Raw genomic sequence first — 20,033 nt, 5'->3', positions numbered from 1 at the left:
AGTGTTGCTTTTCCTCGAACAGCCAATGTTCCGATACGCCACATATATCGACTCTTTCATTACTTAGAGCATCATGTAAATGAGAGGCCGCTGACATAATTCCGGTTACATTACAAGTCAGGATACGAAGAGAATTCATGAAAAAGTAATGCAAAATATTCAACGTTATTAGACATACTAAAACGCTTCCTCATTGTGAACAGATTCTTCTTACTCAAAGGCATTGTCACCGGTAAACTTGTTCCTACTTAACCACTTCCGGCTTCTGACACCTCTAGGCCAAAACTCAGGCTTCTTAGTTTTAAAGTTGTCAGATGACAGAATATTCACACGAGCAGAAACTGAACCCCATCTACGGCTTTTGAGTAAACGAACAAACGTAACAACCAGGCCTTTCTTTTCTAAATAAGATTGTATATCATCTGTGGTGCATGTATCCGACATGCCGCTCATGAACATTCTGACAAAGCCACCAGTATCGACGACGTTATCCCTAGTCAAGTCTACTGTCTCCGCGACACGACCTTCATTTTCCGGGCAACACATTCGGCATATTAAGGTTTCTTTCTTAAATGATCTTTTGTTGAATGGACATTTTCCGAGCATACGCTGCGACTCGATTTAATGTTCCTTAAACAAAATGGAGAATTCGCAGTATCTGTATTTATTGAATGATTTTGGAAAGGGCGCTCAGCACTGATTGTCTCAACCATTTTACTGTCGTCACACTGAGTCGTTGGCTGGGGCAAAGAAGCAACCGAAGATACTCCACTTTTGTTGGATAATTGACCGAGTCATGTAAGTTGCTAGTGTGATTCTTGCTGCGAGTTGAGGGAGCTGAGATCTCACTATATGGATAGCAAGCTTTCGGGTTGCTTGACGCGGTATCATGGCTATGACAGTCAACTTCATTTAGCACAAAATCTTTCATTTCGGAAAGCTGTTGACCAATGCATTACGTCAAAACCCTCATAGCTATATCAGTTCTGGCCTGATATCCGTTGACAAGATCTTGTACCGAAATCTCTGTTTTCCGGACACGAGACTTTAAAGAAGAGATACCATCGAGGGCAGAATTCAGTTTTGACGTATACGATTGAATAACCTTATCACACACAGACAGTTTGTCTCTAACTTCGCGAACCTCAGAGCGAGTATCGTTCACTTTAATGAAACGATCATCATCAATGCGCGAAAGACCCAAACTATAATTCTCGACTGACTGAGAGATTGACGAAAGTTCAGAGGATACCGATTTCCTATGACGTTCTAATCAAACAACTTTCGAGGATATAAGATAAATCCTGTCAGAAAATTGACGAAGAGCAGACCCATTATGTATGTCTTCAGAAAAACTCAATTTTCACATGAATTGCAGAATCATAGAAGTTTAAAATCGACTTGTAATGTTATGTAATTTTGTGGTTTGAAACATTCTCATATTGTTGGATCTAGCATATGGAATTGTCCCAAGGCCAATTTCTATAGAACGTTATTATCGCCATTGCTACTTCTTGCATTTACATCTAACAGTTGCAATGTTTCGTCTCGCACTTTCAGGATTTACTAAGTTAATGTGCAGTTAACAAAGTCTAGAACTAACCAACGGACTAAATATGACAGCAATATTCGCCGTTAAATAAAAATAAAATCAAAACGATCATGAAACGTTAGTTTAACTTGGACAAAACGAAGCCTCATAACAGTTAACGCCATCCCTAAAGACAGTCATGATCAAAATAAGAAGAACAAATTAGCCACCATTAATGAAAATTGTCGGAACAAAGAACTGAAATTTTGCCATTGTTAACAGATTATAATGAAATAATTCCCCATTGCTATTCAAATATTTCGAGAAGTAATAACATATTTCATTGAATAAGGTTTTTTTTAACTTTTTTTCAAAATTGCTTTATGAAGTTTGTTATCATTGTTAACACAACCGTTAAAAGTACACTATGCTTTTGAAGAGTGGAGACCAAAAGGTACGCATAACTTACCAGGTGTTGTAGCATGGACATGACAAGACTCGCGCATAGTGATGGTGTTGTGCATTGTACGAGTCATGTCCATTCTATTTACGGCGTCAACATGGTAATGACGTCATCGTTATTGTAACGTTATTGTGGTTAAAACAAGAGGCTCAATGGGCCTGCATCGCTCACATGGTATTAATCTCACACTTGTACGTCATCATGAACTGCCCGTGAAATTTATTAGATATTAATCTATATTAAAAGCTGTGTATTTGTTAAGCGCAAATAAAAAGAAATTCGTTTGCTCGTGAATACGCTGTTTAACTAATGATATTCCTATTAGTTACATAAATTCAGTAGTCATTGTGGAAAATTAAAACTTCACCGGGCACATAAATCAAAGAGAAATCACGACAATTGCCTGAAACGGACGAAAATTAACTCATTCACCCCTAACGACACATTTAAACTCTGCCTGTTCAAAGGTTGGAATAGTTCATTATTGAAGTTCAGGGGTGAATGAGTTAATTATTTGGGGAAACCAAACAGAAAAAAAAAATCTAACCTAAATTCTTTTCAACGGTTTCTTTCAGTTAACTACACATTGAATCACAACGTTGGTGAGGCAGCATCGACGGACGACGGGAGGTAAGCGACATAACCAGAAATGAAACCCCTGAATGTATTTGAGATAACTACTCTAGAATTTTAAATTTTCAGCTAGCATATGGAGTAATTAAAATAGCTTTTTGGAATACCCGAAATATATGTATCTCCGTCCACAAATAGTTGCAAATCACTCACAAGTGTGAACTGTATGGATTGAGTAACAAAGAGGTTTCCCGTTTGATTTAAAACAAAGCAATTCCGTCTTTGCGTATTGCAGAGTTATCTTCTCTTGAGAGCAGGTATTGATTGTTACGCCGTTGGTTCGTGTGAGATAATTACGTCGTTTTCTCAAAAATTGGTGACGTTACTCTCACAAACAAATGACGTAACCTGCTCTCCAGAGAAGATAACTTTGCAATACGCAAGGACGGAATACCAAATTTACAAATATAAGTAACTTAGAATAGCAAATTAATCAAGTTTTTATCTTTATTTGCCTCTTCCCAGCCATTGGTAGAATAACTCATTACATTCATTGTTAAGACAAAATGGCATCAAAAACATATTTTTAATCAGACAAAAGTTCATATTACTGAAAGTATATACTTATTTTTTTCCTGTGCAGTAGGATGACCGTAAATAATGCTATTACAAAATAATAAATGCATTCAAACAACACAACTGCCAAAATTGTGTACAATTGTCAACGTCTTTACCTGGTGAGGTTGATGACGCGGGTCTGCACGATAAAAGCGGGTACTGCATGAAGTAATATAAATCAAATGTTATTATAAAGTTCACTGGATAAAATGAAACGGAATGATTCCCATTTTACCGTTACCTATACATTAAATACAACTCTTGATATATTGTTTAACTCTTTTATTATAAATGATGTACATGTACACTACAGTCCATAAAAAGACTGCCCTGAATATGTCATGGTATGTAAAAGTCTGCCCTTTGCCCTCCACTTGGGGATATCAGAGTGAGCTTAGTATGTCACCTACCTGTTAACACTTGTTGGTAGAATTATGGAAGAGACAACGCTTCAAAACATATATCAGATGTATTTTTAACCATTAAAGTTGATAATTGGTTAGCGACGTTGAACTTTTATCTTAAATTAAAACCATTTATATAAGAAAGGATTTATATAGGATAATTGATACAGTTGTCCCCCGATACGCAGAGATGGTATTACTCACGCTGATATCCCATGTACTTGTGTATTATATGACACATAGTTTACAGCAATACTATACAGCATTTAAGTACCTCAAATAAAATAATTCATGAGATTCAAAAACGAAATATCTGTGGATATATTAAATGCTCAAATTTACAGCAAACATCAACTGAGACATGCAACATACAAAGGTAATATTGCTTAGTGCAAAACCGGAATCTTATAGTATGAAATGTGACTACAACATTCCCTTTAATAGCGCCTTTAGAGGGAATATATGATTAGAGCGTCTAGATTTAGCATCCGCGTATCATCTATTGGTACACATCAACGTAATTAGTAGACCGGACCACCCATGTGGTCAGCACATTCAATACATGTCATCACCCATATGTTATCTTATATCAATTTAAATTATAAACGAGTTCTTCAGTTTTCTTTTCCTAAAACACAATTAACAACCTTCCTTGGGACAAGATTTTACTAAATGTCAGTCACAGCTCTTAACTGGTTTAAATAAGAAATAACCGATGGATTTAAAAAACAAATATGACCAGCGGGTACTGACATTGCTGGTGATGCCACGTCATCATTTCCTTTCGGCGCAATAGTGGTAATTGTTGATACATGTAAAAAATACTAGCAAAACGTTCGCAATATCTCTCCTTTCCATATCAACAGGAACGTAATAACACAATATGACCTGTTTGCTTATGGCAAAACGAAATATCTTAGAATAACACGTTGCTTAATACAAACCAATATCATGTAACCAAGGCCTCGTCTTTTAGAGCCCCTTGACAATATTTTTCTCAAGCCTGTTAATACGTTCTCTTATAAAGCAATTATTTTATTTTCATTTCATCTTTATTATGCTACTGTCGATGACATAAGATCAGTCAAAAATTATGTATTCAGTTTACTACATAATTGAGGAGAGACGTATCGAAATCGCGAGTTTTATTTAAACTTGTTCCAAGGTAAAAAGTTATATAAAAAAAACATAAATGAAGACGTTTGAGTCATACATTCAAATAATATATAAAATGTAGATAAGCAGATATATCACCGCAGCTAATATGTAAATACACATATAGTATACAAGTGTTTAAACTGAGAGGCTACATTGAATGTAGAACTGTGAAATTGTATTTTTTAAAAGGAATCGTTGGTTTTCTCGAATATGATTGAGTATTACTATGGAATGAATCTGGTGGGTAAGATCAAGTAATGGAAATCCAATTCAGAAAATTGAGTTCAATAGCTACAAAACGTCTACGTAGATTTGGGATGTCATTTGTAAAACAGATCTTGCAAAGTTAAATCAGAGGAACTAGCTGTGTATACAAAGTCGTGTTAGAGACAGTATGTGGTTAAGTGTGTGCCGGAATAGGTGATATTTAAAGACACAGAATGTGAGTTTGACCAACATGTGTGTTACATGAGGTACCTACACGTACAGGTAATACCGGTATAATATGTAAACAATTTGACAATAAAATCTAATATTTCTTTTCAGAAATGTTGGCAGAATTGCTTAAAACATACCTAAAATGAAAATATTAAGTACATGTATAGTCATTATTATATAAATCTTTTTGAAAGATAACATTTGACATCCTGACCTTCATTCCGAAAATCTTACACGAAAAGGGCGACTCAATGTACTCAATGTAGGGGAAAATTGAGGAAAATTGTGAAAATACATGACTTTTAATGAAAATTCTCAGGCTGGAGGGTTTCCTGAAACCCAAAAGAACCCCTTTGGATCCGCCACTGCACTACAACAGAACTATAGATATATAGAACTAGACCGAGAAAATCATATTCTGCCACGTCTGCAATGTAAAGACATTTTCTACTGGTTCATACCCATTTGTTATATTCAAACTAACCTTGTGCGTTAATGCGTATAACACATTTATACGCATTCACGCACAAGGTTTGTTTGAATATAAAAAATGAGTATGAACCAGTAGAAAATTATCGATCTAGTTCTATAGTTCTGTTGTTTAATCAACGCTTAACAGCAAGAACACGGCCACTGGCTGCAGCAGTTAAAAATTATGACATCAGCTAAACTTGGTGAAATGAAATCGGGGCATCAAGAGACAAATATTGGACGTCCAAAACAGTCTAATTTACAAAGTGTTAATGACTGGATGAGGTAGGTCACTTCGGCAAATAGATACCGAAAAGACATAAAAGTACCTCAAATATTTGTTTCCTGTACAGTAGTAGAAGATATTTTTTGTGTGTATTTTGGTGGGAAACATTCTTTATTATAACTCGAGTTATGTATTCCCCCAACATTTTTTCAACGACAAATATTACATCATACCAGAGACGTATTATACGTCTCTGATCATACTGCATGTATGGATCTCTGAAATAAGGTATTACTGTGCTATTTAATTGGTGTTAAACGCACATACTAGACTAACATCATATGTTTTTGGCACTGGAGAGACATCCAGAAAATATCACTAAACCAGCACTATATTATTTCAGACACTCGATAGACTAGAGACAAGCAAAATATAAACTAAACGTGTGATACAGGCATCAGGAAGACAGTAGTCAAATAAAATAAGGTTCGACACTGTTCACTTAAAATAATATATTACTATTACATAATACGTTGGTTGTATTATTGCCACTAAACTGACTAGAGATTAATTTATGCTAATGTGCCAATGCCATTGACCGCAGACATTTCTGTTATACACTGTACCAGTAAAACACCTAGAGCGAATATGTTGTTTTTTCCACATTACTCGGTGAAATAAAAGGGCAAGCGTCTTTCCACCTGCTGCATTAGTACACAAAATAAATGTGCGTTGCATTACCTGCAGTGATAATGACACTGAGAGGACTAGAGTAAAATATGTAAAATAATCCGTGTAAATGTCTCTGACGTTCTTGCTTAATTATATAAACATAAACAATCGCTGTACTACGTGTACTGGCGTCAACAAGAGTCATGTATGGAACTGTACACGAAATGAAAGTTTGCAGGAACTAATCATACTAAAGCGTAAAAAGAATAATTATTTACGAAAATGTTGCTGAAAATGTTCCATCATTGTAACTTATATCGAAATATTGCTGTGCTCATGGCACTAAACAGCCAATAGTATAAAAAAAGGACAACAATATGTGTTAATTTCATTGACATATTCGCTATATTATAATAAAAACTAAAATTATGCTGTGTTACTGACACTAAACAGACTAGATACAATATAACAAGTATTTATTATGATCAATGCTTGCACTAAACAATTACTTTTGGCATCGCTCTTTTTGTAGCAGCAGGATATACTGTTTAAGTTAAGCAATATAGCGGTCAGTATTACAACAACTATGGCAAAAGACCCTTTTCATGTACTATCAATACACTTTCCGCAACGTAAATAAGTTGCAAATTCAACCACCATAGTAGATAAATGAAATAATGTGTATATATGTTGCCTGGACAGCATATAATGTAATGAGTAAACACATATTCAGGGCCAAGTTTGTTCATTTATCTATTTATATCAATATCCCTCAATGATATATCAAGTTTTATTTATACAGACAATGTGCGTAGTAAACGTGTTGCAATGTTTCAAGACTAACTGGTCCAAATTATGACAGAGTAAGTAATTTGTATTGTTTACCTATACAACGGTGTGACGACATTGTATGTTTATAATTAAATCACTCTACCAGGGACGTGTTGCCTATCGATAGAGAGTGCATATACACTCTATCGAATAGGTAACAGGTAGGGGGTAGATCTAGCCCACTCTCCCGTTGGGTCAGTATAAGTTCACACAGATGACCCAGCTGGTGTCCCACTCGTCTCTGTTCATGTTTTGGGCTTTACTGATTTAAATTGCTTCTTTGATTTGTCTCGTTTTTGGTATGTTGTTCCCTTTCAACTATTTTTGCATTGTCCCAATAGACGATGTGATTTTGGGTGTTAGCGTGATCTGTTAATGCCGATTTATTGTACTGGGTGGCGGATGTTTTGCGCGTGGTTCTGGTTAGTTCGTGTTGCTCATTTAATTTTCTCTACGCCCTTTTGATGTTCATTCAGACGTGTAACAAGTTTCCTCACAGTTTTTCAATAGATGACTTCTAAAAATTGTTGCACGGAATTGATATTATTATTTTCTAGAATGTCAGTCTTTGCACAAGTAACTGTCTATCGATAGGCAAAACGTCCCGGAGCGAGTGACATATGACATTTCGTCACAGCGTTGCAGCATGTACATACAGGTAAACAATACAAATCGCTCACTCAGTCATAATTTGACAAAGAGACCAGTCGGTCTTGAAACGTTGTGACACGTTTAATACGTTCCTTGTTCGTGTATAAATTTAAACCTTATTATTAAATATTTCCAACTGATGAATTATTGAAGATCTTTCAATGATTTTTACTCCTGACTACCACGTTTGATTGGCCATTGACGATTAAGTACAATTTTACTCCTGACTACCACGTTTGATTGGCCATTGACGATTAAGTACAATGCCTGATTAGCATATCCATGTTAGACAAGCTCTGACCATTGTAAATCAACTTCCACATCACTGAGGATTAAGCATTTATACATAAATGTTAAATACATATCAACACTAATATCAGTAAAACTACGGTAAAAATGGAATGCTTATGATGATAGTTTTTCTTTTAATATTATTGTTTTCGATAGAAAGCGGTTAATTAATACATCTGTGTATACACACACAACAAATGTGTAATAGAATAGTATAATCAAAAGGGAATGGTAATATCACGAAAATGTTATTCAATACAAGCTCCATCAGCAGAGTTAAACAACAGTTCATATCCATCTTTAACAGAGTTATAAAAATCCAATGAACATACTAAAAAAATATGTAAACTAGTATGAAACAAACTTTGTAAAAATATAAAAACCAGGTGTATAATTGATTTAGTAATTAAATGTTATTGAAACAGAACAGGAATATTGAAGTATTATTTTTACACCACGAAACTTTCGCCTAATGAAATGTTCGCCTTTCATCGGTATAATCCATATTTACCCACTGTTAAAGTTTGCCCTTCACGTGAAATTATTATATAGTGTACGCCGCCTACTAAAATTCGTTGTCACAATGAAAGTTTCAAGATGGTAAAATTGGCCTGGTATGTAATGGTTTATGAAGGTCGGTATTTATTTATGTCTTGGGAGACGATACGAACATATTCAAAACATTTGACCAGAATATTTACACCTAATGAATTATAGTTGCCCTATTTCTTGATGATTAATGTTCGTGAACCTTATGTTGCTTGCACAATGCAAATCAACTATATAATAATGTAAAATTAATTGGTCCATTTTTTTTTTGAATTTATTGAATTTATTTCTGTTTCATTAGTCACATTAATGTTGGCTTTAACATGTAATAAAGGCCACTTTGATAAATTTGATGATTTCAATATACACATGTAGATAAATAGGTTTCATTGACATCGGTTTCATTCAAAGTGCTGCTTAAGATAACTTTCTCTGCATCACTTTCAATCCATTTGTACACGAGATTCAAAACGGTTTTTTTTAAATTTAATTTAATGATAAATTGTTTGTGAATCATCTATCAATACAAATACATACTATTAACAATGTGTTTAGAATTCATCACAATATTTAGAATTAATAGATAACATGCATGTCTAAATCAAGATTCTGTTAACACCGATTACCACATTTTATATTAGTTTTTATACAATAAACGTGCTGGTACAAACATGCTTATTTTTAAATCTTGTTTTTAACAAAAGTTAGAGAATTAAGTCTACAGCTAGCAAATTTTCGAGGTTCATTATGAAAGAGTTTCAATGAATGCTTTTTAAAGTATCAAGAGTTGATATAATTTTAAAATAGATCATGTATGTAACTTACTGTTGTAAAATTTGAAATATCTTATTTGCTACCTTACCTTATTGTAACATGAAGATTCAAGGAGATATGCTTCGCCGTTAATTCTTTCCTGCGACACGGAAAATTTATTGCAAAGTGCTAATTGTTTGTTATCACATAGACTTGGGTTCCTTATAAACATGATTTACTGAATAAAAGTTATTTTTATAACTTATCATGGGGTTCCTTTATTAATAGAACCAATTTCAAACTTCCATCTCAGTTTGTTATAAACATGCCTTACTACTGAGAATATCTTTCACACTTGATATGTTTATGTCCCCAACAGCCCCTCGACCTCACCTGGTACCAGGAACATACAATGTAAAAAGGTGTTGCTTTGCTTAATTTGAACAAAATGTCTATTGTATGTAACAGATCTGATAAACTAAAAAAGGTTTGAATCGTTTTTGTTCATATCATTTATGTTGAAGACCATGGTGTGTCTGTTATTGTCTAATGATGCTGAGTGTCAGATTGATGGTGTCTACATTGAGTCTAATGTAGATTACTGATGGTGACCATTGTGTGTCTGTAATGGCATACTGTGAAATCACTAATTTTTATGGGGATTGTAATTTCGTTCATTTCGTGGGTAATCTCCATCCACGTATTTATAAGTCCATGAGGTAATTGCAAGTTTGACGTCGAGCAATTCTGTTTGAGTGGGTACGCATAGTCAACGAATTCATGTATCCACCAAAATGGTGTTTTGTCAGAAAACCATGAAATTTGACACTCACGAAAATATTGGACTTCACAATATGCTTGCGTCCATGGTGTAACTGATCTGAACTTAATGATGGTGTTCATGGACTTTTGTCGATTTTCATGGTGCATTTACTACTGATGGTGCCCATGGTGTGTCTGTGCCCATCTTGCTCTCTGGTCCATCACTTGCCCCTCCAGTAGTCGTGAAAGGCAAATCCCAAATAACTGAAATATGCAATTGAAATATATTCAACAGTCAACATTCTACAGATATTATTTTCATGCAAGGGTTGAAGAACTTTGGCATCAAACTAAGAATATAAGACTCTTTCATGCCTAGGGGTGTAGGATAAGAAGATTTCACCCAAGTGTTTCAAATTCGGTAAAATCCAAGGCTTGTTTCACAGATTTGAAAATCCTGAGGTTGGAATTCCTTATCCTACATCCATGGGCATGAAAGAGAAATGTTTTCTCATTTTAATGACTAGAATAAGCTCATGATTGATAACCACATAACAAAACATTGCAGTTTTTGCATTGTGGTACCGGAATGTTCCCGATTTTGTAACATAACACCATTGTTATTAAACTGTGACGTCACATTTGTAAAATGAGGTGTAAGATAGAAATGTCTTACACCCTCTCTTACCCTGGAAAGTTCTGTCATACCTGCACAGAAATTGAAAAACTTATTCTGAATGTTAAGTTTACATCAGTTTTGGCAATGAAACATCATACAGGAGAAATCTTACAAGTGACGAACACGGCATCAACATAAATAATTGATTAAATGTCATCTAATTAACATCATAGCTGAAACAGGTTTAAATTGATGTTGTTGTTTTAGATAGACACATTCTGGGGTTCTTCAAATTGAAGGAACCCAGATAAACTAATGAAAACATATGTGGTCAGGCAGATAACCTAATCTGTTTTACATTTGACATGAGATTTGTAGAGTAATTAAACTTGAGACCTAGGTTTAACTGAAATGGTTACTTGAGAAATGTGTGATCTAGGTTTTATTGAAATATTTACCTGAGAAATGTGTGATCTAGGTTTTACTGAAATACTTACCTGAGAAATGTGTGATCTAGGTTTTACTGAAATATTTACCTGAGGAACAGCCAGTCCAATTACGATGCCCCCCATAATTGGGAGTTCTTTCTCGGCCAGACGTATTCCAGCATCCACACATCCAATGGTGTAAATTATAGAGATATCTCCGGACTGCAAAATGATATAAAACTTATTCTTACTTGAATATTGCAAATATTCTGGCACATTCAAATTTTATTGTATGGGATGCAGCTTTAAAAGTTGCTATAATCCCCTTATTATACGTTGGACTGTTAAGAACCCTGATTACATTATTGTATCACAAAATTATCTTGCTAACTTTATAATTCCCATCAACAATTGGTCATGTAATTTACAATAAATCAATTGATCAATAAAATGATACTTGTATAATTTTGTTGAATTCTGTAAAAGTTGAAATTTTCATGATGTGGAAATGCTCTTGTTATTCCCATTGAGTAAATTAGAGTGAAAATATTGAACCACGAATATTTATTTATATATCATATAGATTAAAGGTTAATAAAATATATAGATTTCAAAATAGTTGCCAATGCAAAAATGTCCTCACCACGATCAGTTTAACCCTTTCAACACTGTAGACCATAATGGACTCGTCCAGATCAATGCATGGTAGGGTCTACTAAAGTTACATAGGGGCGAAAGGGTTAAAGAGTCAACGTGAAAGTTACATAGGGGCGAAAGGGTTAAAGAGTCAGCGTGAACATTTCCACATGCAAAAATTACTCTTTTACAGTATTTTTATTGATTGAATAATTTCAAAACAGAAAGTGGAGTATATGTAGACTGCAGTCTAAAATTAAAAATCGCCAAAATATCATTGAATTTTTTATATCCACTTACCTCTTCTAACACATCCTTGCCACATAAAATATTAGGCACTCCAGGCTATAAACAATAGAACAAAACACTTCAGACATTCTATCTGGGTAAATACAGAACTTATCTTACAACCTATTACACAAATAGAAACAGAGTCCTACTAGCAGGATGCTCCTTTTAACCAAGAGGCCTTAACCCTTTCACTACTGTAGACCATTATGGACTCATCCAGATCAATGCATGGTAGGGTAAATTAAAGTTACATAGGGGTGAAAGAAAGGTTAATGCTCACATGTGATTTATTACCTAATTAAATGGTGAAAAGATAAACAGACACTATTAGAGGTACTACTGCATATACTATGACACTTCACAATGTTTACATCATTCTGATCACACTGAAACTTCATATTACACTTTCAAAATGACTGCCATATTATTGGATTTCAAATCTATATAACACAATCTCTCGGGACTACATGCTGATCATTTCACATAAGTTTCAGCATAAATTACAAGTAGATTCTCCAAATTAGCCATATTGCATTTCAAATGAGCTCTACGATAACAAGAATTGGTCAGGACCAGATGCTGATAAATCCAACTGTGTTTTAGTGAAATTCCTTCAGAATAGTTTGAGTTTAAACTACATACTGTCAAATCAGTTCCAAAATTACAAGAACTGGTCAGGACAATGAACTGATCATTCTAACTTTCAGTAAAATTTGTTTGATAGAATTTGAGTTTAAGTTTAAGACGGTTGTTGAGTGTTCTAACAATCTGAGCTATGTGGTCGTGGCTAGTCATCAAGCCCAGTTCTGCTGCAGATGTAAACACAAGTAAAATACTTCTCCCCTGACTACTGGTAATACTAATATTTGTTGTTCATTATATCCATGACAACCATAAATGTAAACCTGATAACAAGACTTTCATGTCATACAGTAGGTCAATTTAATATGCATCATTACATAGGTTCATACCGTGAGAACGTCAGGATCTCGACAACAGGAGTATGGCACACTGCAGCGTAGAGGACTCGGGTTGTCCTCAGTACAGTTGAAGTACTGGTTACTGTTCCAGTCCCGGTAACCATTCACACCACAGCAGTATAGCTGCAAAACGAGCACAATACAATTAACATATCTGTAACAGCAACACATGTATGTCTGTAGGAACAGCACATAATCAGTATACAGTACGTCTATAAGAACAGTACCACTACTGTCAAATAGATCATCAAATGTCAATTAAAATTTAAAAGTCATTAAAAAAGGGCCATTACTTTTGTACACCTTTAATGATGTGCCAAATAATTGTTTTGCTACTTAATTTTATTTAAAAGGATTTTTTTTTTTAAAGATTTATAATAACTATTATTTTATAAAGTAATGACCATTAATATTCTATTACACCGGCTGATTTATTTATTTCATGGTCATTACCTTTCTTTCAGTGTAAAAATATTAATGACTATTAAAAAAAAGTAATGCCATCAAAAGTGTACAAAATTAATGACATCATTAATTATGTGCCATTAATTACTTAAACATGTTTAAGCAGGTCATTAATTTCAGTTAATGAAAATTGATGGCAACCTTATCATTACTTTTGAACAAAAATAAATTTTTCATTACTGAAAATTAATGACTATATGTATCCTGCAATTAATCCCAGTGGCCCAAAAATATAAACTTTGACTCAAAGTAGAGGGTGCGCTTATATGTGTAAGAACAGCACATAATCAGTGTGTATATCATGTCTTTAAGAACAGCACACTATCAGTCTATAGAATGACTGTTAGAACAGCACATAATGAGTATGCATACATAGTTTATCTTAAGAACAGTACATACTCTGTATATATACATGTAGATGTCAGTCAGAACAGAACATAATCAGTATATAGTACGTCTATAAGAACAGTACGAAAACATCATATAGTACTTAAGTAAGAACAGCACATAGCATGTCTGTATGTTTTTAGCCCATAATAAAATATAAGTGTAATCAGAATATACATTTAGATGTCTGTGAGAACAGCACATAATCAGTATATAGCACAAGTGTATGTCTGTCAGAACAGCACATAATCAGTATATAGCACAAGTGTATGTCTGTCAGAACAGCACATAATCAGTATGTAGTATGTCTATAAGAACAGTACATAAACATCATATAGTACTTAAGTAAGAAAAGCACATAATCAGTGTAAAGTATGTCTATAAGAAAAGCACATAATCAGTGTAAAGTATGTCTATAAGAACAGCACATACTCAGTATATAGTATGTTTGTAAGAACAGCACAGTCAGTACAAAAATTGAATGTAGATTTCTGTCAGAACAGCACATAATTGGTATATAAATGCAGATGTCTGTCAGAACAGCACATAATAGGTGTATAAATGTAGATGTCTGTCAGAAGAGCACATAATCAGTATATGAATGTAGATGTCTGTCAGAACAGCACATAATCAGCATATAAATGTAGATGTCTGTCAGAACAGCACATAATCGGTATATAAAAGTAGATGTCTGTCAGAACAGCACATAATCGGTATATAAATGTAGATGTCTGTCAGAACAGCACATAATCAGTATATGAATGTACATGTCTGTCAGAACAGCACATACATAATCAGTATATGAATGAAGATGTCTGTCAGAACAGCATATACATAATCAGTATATGAATGTCGATGTCTGTCAGAACAGCAGATAATCAGCATATAAATGTAGATGTAGATGTCTGTCAGAATAGCACATAATCAGCATATAAATGTAGATGTAGATGTCTGTCAGAACAGCACATAATCAGCATATAAATGTAGATGTAGATGTCTGTCAGAACAGCACATACATAATCAGTATATGAATGTAGATGTCTGTCAGAAAAGCACATAATCAGTATATAAATGTAGATGTCTGTCAGAACAGCACATAATCAGTATCTAAATGTAGATGTCTGTCAGAACAGCATATAATCTGTGTATAGAATGTCTGAAAGAACATTATCAGTATGTATATGGTATGTCTGACATGAATTGTAAAGTAACGCCACATATTTTTGCAATCTAGACTTACCATAGTGTCTGTTACCCTCTATCACTAGTAATTCATGTATATAGATCACCTACACAGTCCCTGTTTTCCTGTGCCTTCTCATCTCCCCTAAATGTTTAAACATCATATTATCTGCTCATTTTACAGGTCTCATTCATAAGCCAGTACACAATTAGTATTTTTCTACATAAAAATATATCACATAAATGTAACAGAGGTACTAGCATACTGTAGCATACTGACAAGATTCTGAAAACTAAATTAAACACTTTCTCAACAGTGAGAATTACCCAGGTTTAGAGATGATTTCAGACCTGACTACAAGGCTGCAGTGATCAATGCCAATCTGATTAAAATCATCTGTTACATGGCTCCGCCTGAACATCTGAATGTGCCGCGGTCAGGGTCACGTTCAAGCGACCTTTAGATGAACCAATCAGAGGCGCGCTGGCAAAAGTTTGCCAGCGAATCTGAATATCATGGTTGATAGATAAATAGCGAGGGGTATCGAAAAGATTAGTTTTCCAAAACAAATATGGCGGCGGGAACTAACGTTTCTACGACGCCAAGGAAAACGTACCCATCGGGTAATAATTGCGTAGGCATGAACACCGCCATACAGTCTTTCTTCTCTAATAAAGCTTCGAATATCTTTTTTCGTTCAGGTTTCAGACGATCAATCTCAAATAACTTCAGAACTTTCGCATCATTCTCATCAATGTCCGCCATATTTGTTACAACTCTGAGCGCCCTTTTGAAAGAGGGTCTCTGATTGGTCAAAATTTAATGAGTATTTATAAATATAAAGGTCACCTGAACGTGACCCTGACCGCGGCACACTCAGATGTTCAGGCGTAGTACAAAGTTAACGAAGCCATGTAACATATGATTTTAATCAGATTGTGATCAATGCATTATTCTGTCTACCTTTTCCTGTATCCAATCAATGGTGCTCTGTCCTCAGACCTGATTACAAGGCTGCAGTGATCAATGCATTATTCTGCCTACCTTTTCTTGTATCCAATCGATGGTGCTCTGTCCTCAGACCTGATTACAAGGCTGCAGTGATCAATGCATTATTCTGCCTACCTTTTCTTGTATCCAATCGATGGTGCTCTGTCCTCAGAACTGATTACAAGACTGCAGTGATCAATGTATTATTCTGCCTACCTTTTCCTATATCCAATAGATGGTGCTCTGTCCTCAGAACTGATTACAAGGCTGCAGTGATCAATGCATTATTCTGCCTACCTTTTCCTGTATCCAATAGATGGTGCTCTGTCCTCAGAACTGATTAAAAGGCTGCAGTGATCAATGTATTATTCTGCCTACCTTTTCTTGTATCCAATCGATGGTGCTCTGTCCTAGCTCAGACCTGATTACAAGGCTGCAGTGATCAATGTATTATTCTGCCTACCTTTTCTTGTATCCAATCGATGGGCCTCTGTCCTCAGAACTGATTACAAGGCTGCAGTGATCAATGTATTATTCTGCCTACCGTTTCTTGTATCCAATCCATGGGCCTCTGTCCTCAGAACTGATTACAAGGCTGCAGTGATCAATGCATTATTCTGCCTACCTTTTCTTGTATCCGATCGATGGTGCTCTGTCCTCAGACCTGATTACAAGGCTACAGTGATCAATGTATCATTCTGCCTACCTTTTCCTGTATCCAATCGATGGTGCTCTGTCCTCAGACCTGATTACAAGGCTGCAGTGATCAATGTATCATTCTGCCTACCTTTTCCTGTATCCAATCGATGGTGCTCTGACCGTCTGGGTCATCTTGGTAACGTGTGATAAGATTTTGTTGGAGGACATCAACCAGGATTTGTTTGACTTTATCTCTGAACACGAATGCTAACACAGCTCCCACAACCAGCAACAGGAATATGATGATCATCGTTATGTAATACTGTAATATCAATTGATACATTATCATTAGAGCATCTTTTAATGATTCTGTCTCCTGACCTGCAACAAAATTATAATAGTCATTTCAGAAATGAAAATTTCCTAAATAGGTCACATGATTTGGCTGGACTCTTGCTGTCATTAGGGGCAGCATGTATACTTTCGGTAAAGGTAAACCAGTGGCAAGCTAACTTCGTTGCAGTGTATGAATGGTATATATAAGTACCCTTTTGTTGAAAATGCAGTAGGGAACCACGTGCACACACTAGTGTTTCAAAATTAGCGTAATAACATGACAGCTAGCTGTCAAATTATCTTCCTTTGTGTACTGGAAGTACACATGCGCCGGCAATTGTTCCTGAAGTTGGACATAATGTCAAAGGTCAAATCTGAAAACAGCTAAGATAAATTTAACACATTTTTCTCTTTCCCTAGAATATTTGCAAAATTTTATTTTTTTGTGCTGTATTTCTACATCAGCCATCAGGTAAGATTTGAATTAGCGATAAAATCAATACAGAGAAACTTTGTTGATATTATTCTAAAATTACTGAATATCAAGTCAAGTTTGGAATTAAATTTTTGCTGCATTTAAACACTGTGTACAACTTGAAATTCAGTGACCTTACTAACATAAGAGAAACACTATGCAATGTATAAGTTAAATCCTTTTGTTGCACATAACTTTTTATACTGAAAACTTACAAATTTGAGAAGACAAATATTTTCTCTAAGAGCTCCGATACAACCAGCATATCCGAGGATGAAAATGATGAATCCGATGATAAAAAAGATGACAGAAAGGTCGAAGATGATGTCATACACTGTCTGGACCTCTTTGTGGTAAAAACGATTTTTTTCTATAAAGGCCCAAACACCAATCCCGATCAGCACACCTCCAAACAACTGAAAATAATAAATTGAGATATGCAATGTATTCACAATGTTGAATATTTCATGAATAATACTGGTTTTGTAGAATTTTAACAAAAACTGTTTTACTAAAATGTATTCAATACAAAAGGATCGATTATCAATGATTATTATAAATCATCATGGAAATAAAGATTACACATTTTACATAATTATATAATAAGATAGCTAAGAAAAAATACATGATAATGGGATAAAAGAGATACAGTTATTGAATTTTCTAACTTCTGAGTTTAATATTAAGTCCAGTAAATCAAGAGACACAAGCTTAAAGGGGCCTGTACCACTATCATGATGGATGTTTCTATATGAATTGGACAAGGTAACAGGAAAATATTACACTAACTTTAGATCACAGTGGCCATTTCGGATATCAATTAAAGCCACTTGGTCAGAACAACAACAATAACTTTTGAACATTAATTTCATAAAGCCAGTATTTTTCTAGTATCTCCAACCAACAGTTAGGGTAAAAGAAGTTGTTTTTCAATTTGCAACCAAGTTCCTGACTCAAGATTTTTTTTGATAATGATAGGTGACATTATATCTGTAAGTTAAATATTGAGATCTTAAACCTTTAATTTCCTCCTATACATCCTTAATGTCACCTTAAGTAAAATAAATCTGCATAAAAAACACTTTCTTAATTTATTATCAGGCCAAAATGACATACGTATGTAAAGTAATTTTCATATGTGTGAAATGTCCTGCTTGACGGACTAGAAGTTTAAATTGTACAGCTGGTATCATCAATTACCTTCAGGCAAGTTGATACATTTAGTGGGCGTTAAGCTATATAGGTACATTATACGTATTTTTGTATTACGTAACCACACATATTTCCTTTAGATCAACCTGGAACCCCATGACATGTACAAAAGCTGATACTTGAGACTTTCCTTACAGACCTAGGCCTGTTCTGCATGAAATTATGTATGTGAAATTTCAGAGACAAATTTGATGTAAAACTGTACTGCACATATATATATATATATATATATATTCTAGTAATGTAACTTACGCAATGATTTGTAACAATTGTTCTGAATTTTGTATCGGTCAAACGGGCGGTGAACTACGAACAAGGATGACTGTACATAGACAACAAATACGAACAGACAGCTTAAGATGTTTACCAGTTAGTAAACACATACACGCTTGCGCTGATGACAAATTTAAAATATTTCCTATTTACCAAATGAACAACGCAGACGTAATCAACCGTGAGGCTAAGGAGGCTGAATTCTTAGACCCCGCTTGAACAGTACTGTTTGATAAATATTTTATAATGTTCTAATTTCATGTTACGTTTAAGGTATAGTGAGTACTACACGAGTTTCGATCTATGTGTTTTATAATTTTTATTTTTGTCTATTGAAGAGTTATGTTTGTAAAGTAGTGACATCGGTAGTGTGTCGGATCAGTAATGTAATGGTCCTGAGTTCGCCCCACACTGACAGTGTTTTTTATTTTTACTTATTTTTTATTATTATTATATTATTTCTTTTGTAAGTAATAGTATTACTAGTTTATCTAAATCCTAAACAAATTGTACTCTTTGCCTCAAGACTATAATTAATATATTTATATTGCTGTGATATCGTTATGGCGGGTACGTATATGGCGTACGTCGTTATAGCGAACTATTATGTGACGTCATAGTTTATGACGTCAATACTTCAAATAAACAGTCTGAAGAATCTCCTAGAAGAGATGAAAGTACTAAAGACTCGTTGTTAAGAATTTTTCTTTATATAATATATATATATA

General features: G+C 34.5%; 1 protein-coding gene across 1 annotated transcript in view; it reads right to left on the bottom strand.

Annotated features, from left to right (window-relative positions):
• Positions 1-3,452: 3,452 nt before the first annotated feature.
• LOC110462306 (tetraspanin-33-like) overlaps positions 3,453-20,033 on the bottom strand; it is a 20,888-nt gene continuing 4,307 nt past the window's right edge. Inside the window, exons 2-7 of the mRNA XM_021516220.1 lie at positions 18,036-18,236; positions 17,158-17,331; positions 13,337-13,468; positions 12,375-12,419; positions 11,547-11,660; positions 3,453-10,655 (exon numbers count right to left, since the gene is read on the bottom strand). Coding sequence (XP_021371895.1) covers positions 10,563-10,655; positions 11,547-11,660; positions 12,375-12,419; positions 13,337-13,468; positions 17,158-17,331; positions 18,036-18,236 — 759 coding nt within the window. The 3' untranslated portion in view covers positions 3,453-10,562. The remainder of the gene's footprint in view (positions 10,656-11,546; positions 11,661-12,374; positions 12,420-13,336; positions 13,469-17,157; positions 17,332-18,035; positions 18,237-20,033) is intronic.

This window comes from Mizuhopecten yessoensis, unplaced genomic scaffold (assembly GCF_002113885.1).
Source record: "Mizuhopecten yessoensis strain PY_sf001 unplaced genomic scaffold, ASM211388v2 scaffold10771, whole genome shotgun sequence".
NCBI classification, from domain to species: domain Eukaryota; kingdom Metazoa; phylum Mollusca; class Bivalvia; order Pectinida; family Pectinidae; genus Mizuhopecten; species Mizuhopecten yessoensis.
The sequence above is the reverse complement of the archived record's forward strand: the minus strand, read 5'-3'. Positions and strand labels throughout refer to the sequence as shown.